The 6,246-nt window shown below is 65.5% G+C and overlaps 1 protein-coding gene across 1 annotated transcript; it reads left to right on the top strand.

Annotated features, from left to right (window-relative positions):
* The first annotated feature begins 2,790 nt into the window (after positions 1–2,790).
* Positions 2,791–4,498, top strand: SSTR2 (somatostatin receptor 2). The gene is made up of 2 exons (XM_066565959.1): positions 2,791–2,884; positions 3,331–4,498. The coding sequence occupies exon 2, from the start codon at positions 3,388–3,390 to the stop codon at positions 4,495–4,497; it is 1,110 nt and encodes a 369-aa protein (XP_066422056.1). The 5' UTR covers positions 2,791–2,884; positions 3,331–3,387; the 3' UTR covers position 4,498.
* Positions 4,499–6,246: the final 1,748 nt, after the last annotated feature.

Genomic DNA, 6,246 nt, shown 5'->3' with positions numbered 1-6,246 from the left:
CCATCCTATCCCATCCCATCCCATCCCATCCCATTCCAGCCCATCCCAGCCCATCCCAGCCCAGCTCCCTCCATTCCAGCCCATCCCATCCCGGATCCAGGAGAAAGGCCAGCTCACCCTACCCCTCCATTGGCATCCCAGCCCAGCTCCTTACAACACTCATTTCCAGGACAGGGGTCGAGAGCTCTGTTTTTCCACAGGGACTCTTGTGGAGCAGCTGGGAAGGGATGGCAGAAAGCTGGGAAAGGTTTTTAAAGCCTCTCTGTGGTCACGTAACCTCCGTGCCTCTCTCCCAGGGGTTATTTTGGCTGTGTGGGAAGGGGCTGAGTGTTCCTCCTCTCTCCAGCCCTGCCAGTAAATCGCTTTTCAGCGCTGGGGATGCTTCCCAGGCAAAAGGACAAAGAGGAGTTTATCTGCCAGCACCAAACCAGCTGCTGGTACCGCGTCCCTCCAAAGCAGGGACCACCCAGGGACGTGGAGCACACTCTGCACCGGGCTTTAATTCAGCCCCAAAACCAGGCAGAGTGAAAAAACAAATCCCTTCAAAAGGCTCAGCGATGGTTTCCTGACTCAGGCAGCTGCTGCTGCCCTCCTCCTGCACGGAGATCAGCTCCTCAATACCCACCGGGCCACCATTTCATTAATTTTATGGGGTTTTTAATGAAGATCCGATCTGAGTTCAGCCAGGCTGAACTGGCTGGATTCCCCCAGCTCCCCGGGCCCGGCTTCCCAACGAGATGGAAGAGAAAGAGAGGCAGGGAGGGGCTGGAGCCCTGCTGCTCCCCAGGCAGCTCCAGGAGCTGGGGGCACCCTGCGATTCCTGAGCCCCCTGGGCTCTCTGCAGCTGCGAGAGGCCCCTGCCGGCCAGGCCAGGGTGCTCTGGGTGCCTGGTGATGGCAGAGATTCGGGGAGGCAGCGCTGGGAGTGCCCCCAGGCACGGCTGCCGAGGGAAGGACATCGCTGCTGGGCACGGGAACCAGGCAGGAGAGGACAGAACAGCTCTGGAAAGGTCACAGGGCACCAAACCCCTCGGCTGGGCTCGATGCTCGGGGATCCGATCCCCTGCACCCCCCCTCCTCTCCCGCTATTACCGGGACATTAATTCCCACATCCTCTTCAGCACAAGCAGCTTTTTCCTGCCTCCTAAAGATTAATGAGGCTGATAACGACCCCGCCGGTGCTCCAGGACCTGATGTCTCTAGATCCGCCTTGGGAAGGGGATGGCGAAGTGAAAACGAGGAGCTCGCGGCCGCGCTCGGCAGCCTCAGCGCGGGGCTCTTTGTTCACTCCTAATTTCCTGCTCTCCATTGTCTCCTGGACAAGTGATGGGAAGAGGGGCAGGAATGGAGATAATTTAATTGCTCTCAAGATCCCAAACAAACCTCTGTTAGAGGTTATCTGCCCCAAACCTCTCGGTTTTGGTCCTCCTCCTCCAGGGAGAGGCTGTGGCAGGAGCCACCTGTGCTGCACAAGTCCCCAGAGACCCCAAGTGTTTCAGCATCACCTTCCAGCCTCGCCCAGATGGGAGGACCAGCGAGGACCTGCCTTGGCTTGGCCGTGGGGGCAAGATGCCAACTCCTGGGGCCAAGGAATTTCCAGCGTTCCAGGGAGAATTTGGGGCTCTCAGAAGCCTTCTGGGTCACCTTCCATTGGGTCACAGCACGCTGCCCTCTCCCTGGTGGCTCTGCAGAAGCTGAGGCCGTGGCTGGAACCAAAATGTAGCGGGACAGTGGGGAGGCAGGGCTGGAGGCAGGGTGGGCACGGCAGGAGAGGGAATGGTGGTGGGCAGGGCAGGGTGGGCAGAGCAGGGTGGGCAGAGCAGGGTGGGCAGAGCAGGGAGGGCAGCACACGATGCGCAGCACAGGGTGGGCAGAGCAGGGTGGGCAGCCCATGGTGGGCAGCACACGCCGGGCAGCACAGGGTGGGCAGCACACGCTGGGCAGCACAGGGTGGGCAGCACAGGGTGTGTAGCTCACGCTGGGCAGCCCATGGTGGGCAGCACAGGGAGGGCAGCACAGGGAGGGCAGCACAGGGTGGGCAGCACGCGCTGGGCAGCACAGGGTGGGCAGCACAAGGGGGGCAGCACAGGGAGGGCAGCACAAGGGGGGCAGCACAGGGAGGGCAGCACACGCCGGGCAGCCCATGGTGGGCAGCACAGGGAGGGCAGCACAGGGAGGGCAGCACAGGGTGGGCAGCACAGGGTGGGCAGCACAGGGTGTGTAGCTCACGCTGGGCAGCCCATGGTGGGCAGCACAGGGTGGGCAGCACAGGGAGGGCAGCCCAGGGTGGGCAGCACAGGGAGGGCAGCACACGCCGGGCAGCACAGGGTGGGCAGCACAGGGAGGGCAGCACAGGGTGGGCAGCACACGCCGGGCAGCCCAGGGTGGGCAGCCCAGGGAGGGCAGCACAGGGTGGGCAGCCCAGGGTGTGTAGCTCACGCTGGGCAGCCCATGGTGGGCAGCACAGGGTGGGCAGCACAGGGAGGGCAGCCCAGGGTGGGCAGCACACGCCGGGCAGCACAGGGAGGGCAGCACAGGGTGGGCAGCACAGGGTGGGCAGCACAGGGAGGGCAGCTCACGCCGGGCATCACAAGGTGGGCAGCACAGGGTGGGCAGCTCACGCCGGGCAGCCCAGGGTGGGCAGCTCGGGGCTCCTCGGGCTGTCCCCGCCCCGGCCCCGCAGAGCCGCCCCGCGCGGGGCGGGGCGCAGCCGGTGCGCTGGTCCAGCGGCGGAGCCGCGCGCGGAGCGGGTACGCGGAGCCGTGCGGAGCCGTGCGGGGCGGAACCGAGGGGAGCCCAGCGGGGCACCGGCGCTGCCGGAGCCTCCCCGGTGCTCGCCGGGCCGGGCCGAGCCGGGCCGGGCCGGGAGGCGGCGGCGGGAGCAGGTGAGCGGCGGGGCAGCACCGCCCGGTGCCCTCTGCAGCGGAGACGCGGGGCCGGGGCTGGGGGCTCCCCGCGGCGAGTTCGTCGCCCACCGGAGCCGCCCGGGCTCGTGTGCCGGTGCCGGCTGGGAGGGAAGGGGCTGCACCCGCCCAAGGGCCGGGAGAGGAGGAGGCTTTCCCTCGGTGCTCCCGGCATCAGTCGCACCCACCGGGACGCACCCGCTGGATTTGCGGAGTCCTAAAGGCTCCGGGATCGCCAGAGCCAGGAGGAGCTGCGGCGCGCTCGGGGAGGCTGCTCCAGGAGGGGACACGGCCAGATGGGTTGGGAACCCCCCCTGCAGGGAGCGTCTCTCCCGCTGAGCTTGGCAGCAGGATGGACAGATCCTCCCCAGGAATCCCTTCATTTCTATTTTCTCCCTGATTTCTAGAATCTTCTCCTCTCTCCCCAGAGCCAGAGGGAGGATGACATCGGGGCTCCTCTGAGCCAGCAGCGCCCAGGGAGAGCCATGGAGTACGAGCTGCCCAACGCCACCGCCTTCTGGTTCTCCCCGGCCTCCCCCTTCGACAACTTCTCCCTGGAGGCGCCCACCAACACCTCCCAGAACGCCACGGGCCAGCACTTCGACCTGACCAGCAACGCCATCCTCACCTTCATCTACTTCGTGGTGTGCATCGTGGGGCTGTGCGGCAACACGCTGGTCATCTACGTCATCCTGCGCTATGCCAAGATGAAAACCATCACCAACATCTACATCCTCAACCTGGCCATTGCCGACGAGCTCTTCATGCTGGGCCTGCCCTTCCTGGCCATGCAGGTGGCCCTGGTGCACTGGCCCTTCGGCAAAGCCCTCTGCAGGATCGTCATGACCGTGGACGGCATCAACCAGTTCACCAGCATCTTCTGCCTGACGGTGATGAGCGTCGACCGCTACCTGGCCGTGGTGCATCCCATCAAATCTGCCAAGTGGAGGCGGCCCAGGACGGCCAAAATGATCAACGTGGCCGTCTGGGGCGTCTCCCTGCTGGTGATCATGCCCATCATGATTTACGCCGGGGTGCAGCACAACCACGGCAGGAGTAGCTGCACCATCATCTGGCCGGGAGAGTCGGGCGCCTGGTACACGGGGTTCATCATCTACGCCTTCATCCTGGGCTTCCTGGTGCCTCTCACCATCATCTGCCTTTGCTACCTGTTCATCATCATCAAAGTCAAGTCCTCGGGCATCAGGGTGGGCTCCTCCAAGAGGAAAAAGTCCGAGAAGAAAGTCACCAGGATGGTGTCCATCGTGGTGGCCGTCTTCATCTTCTGCTGGCTCCCCTTCTACATCTTCAACGTCTCCTCCGTGTCCGTCATGATCGTGCCCACGCCCGTCCTCAAGGGCATGTTCGACTTCGTGGTGGTGCTGAGCTACGCCAACAGCTGTGCCAACCCCATCCTCTACGCCTTCCTGTCCGACAACTTCAAGAAGAGCTTTCAGAACGTGCTGTGCCTGGTGAAGGTCAGCGGCATGGACGAGGCCGACCGCAGCGACAGCAAGCAGGACAAATCCCGCCTCAACGAGACCACGGAGACGCAGAGGACCCTGCTCAACGGCGACCTGCAGACGAGCATCTGAGTGAGGGACGGCGGGGTTTGTCCTGCCTGCGCCCCTCCCCGGCTGCGGCAGGGAGTGGCACCGGGGTCAGGGCAGCAATGCCACCTGCGGGCATGGCTGCGAACGCCCCGTGGCCTCGGGGCTCCTCTCTGCTGGGCTGGCTTTCGAGTGCTGGGAAGGATATACGGGTCAGGAGGAGCCGCCTCGCCAGCAAAACAAAGACAACTCGCGGCGACACCAAAGTGCCGCCACAAGTGGGCACAGGTACGGCCGGGGTCCCCCGTGCCACCCTCGGGGCCGGCTGGCTTTGGGGCTCTGCCCCTGGACACGGCGTGGGACCTCAGGAGGAGCCGAGGCCACAGGTGTGTGACAGCACGGGGACGCACCTGGTGGGATCGCCCGGCGAGTGTCCCTCCCGAGGCGACCAGGATGTTCGGGATTGCGTTTTCCCCGGTTAATCCTTGCTCTGCCGCGTGTCCTGCCGCAGCCCTCTGCCCGGAGGGGACACGCCAGCACGGAGGGGACATCCCCACGGGAAGCAGCCGTGCCCCTCTGACGCCGCCCTGCCGTGCCCCGCCGCTGCCGAGCCCTTTCCCTGGCCCTGCCGCAGATTTTCTGCTCGGATGGAGAATTTTCCCCCTTTGCCCTCCCCGGTGGCCGCTGCCCCTCCCTCGCTCCCTCCGGCCGGTCCCACGCTGCGCCGGGCACCGAGAGCGCTCCGCTCCCTGCTGGGAAAGCCTTGGAAGTGTTTGGGCGGCGGTGACACCCTGGAGAAGCCTGGCACGGGCTGCCAGCGGCTCCTGCACCCGGCTCACACCGGGGTCTGTCCGGCCTCGGCTCCGAGGATCTCGGGGCTGACACCTCCCTGCTCCTTCCAGGCAAGTCACGCCGGAGGCAGGGGCGATGGAGAGGATGGGGAGGGGCAGGGGGGGCTGGGGACTCGCTCCCCACCCTTGTCCGAGCCGAAGGGAGCGGGCGGAGCAGACAACGGGGCTGCCAGCAGCCGGGGATGCATCCCCTGGATCCTGTATGGGGCCGGGCAGCACGGATCCAATCCCTGGATCCTGCCCTGGGCAGGGCAGCACGGATCCATCCCCTGGATCCTGCACTGGGCAGGGCAGCACGGATCCATCCCCTGGATCCTGCACTGGGCAGGGCAGCACGGATCCATCCCCTGGATCCTGTATGGGGCAGGGCAGCACGGATCCATCCCCTGGATCCTGTATGGGGCAGGGCAGCACGGATCCATCCCCTGGATCCTGCACTGGGCAGGGCAGCACGGATCCATCCCCTGGATCCTGCACTGGGCAGGGCAGCACGGATCCATCCCCTGGATCCTGTATGGGGCAGGGCAGCACGGATCCATCCCCTGGATCCTGTATGGGGCAGGGCAGCACGGATCCAATCCCTGGATCCTGCACTGGGCAGGGCAGCACGGATCCATCCCCTGGATCCTGTATGGGGCAGGGCAGCACGGATCCATCCCCTGGATCCTGTATGGGGCAGGGCAGCACGGATCCATCCCCTGGATCCTGCACTGGGCAGGGCAGCACGGATCCATCCCCTGGATCCTGTATGGGGCAGGGCAGCACGGATCCATCCCCTGGATCCTGCACTGGGCAGGGCAGCACGGATCCATCCCCTGGATCCTGTATGGGGCAGGGCAGCACGGATCCATCCCCTGGATCCTGCGCTGTGTGAGGGGCGGCGGGGCCGGCCCCACACCCGCTCCATTTGCCTTCCCAAGACTGTCCCGAAGCTTTCAGCTCT

The sequence above is a fragment of the Molothrus aeneus genome, chromosome 26, assembly GCF_037042795.1.
Source record: "Molothrus aeneus isolate 106 chromosome 26, BPBGC_Maene_1.0, whole genome shotgun sequence".
NCBI classification, from domain to species: Eukaryota; Metazoa; Chordata; class Aves; order Passeriformes; family Icteridae; genus Molothrus; species Molothrus aeneus.
Note: the sequence above shows the minus strand (reverse complement) of the source record. Positions and strands in the feature narration are given on the sequence as shown.

What these genes read in the sequence shown, in the direction of transcription:
- SSTR2 (XM_066565959.1), top strand. Translation starts at nt 3,388, where the DNA reads ATGGAGTACGAGCTGCCCAACGCCACCGCCTTCTGGTTCTCCCCGGCC.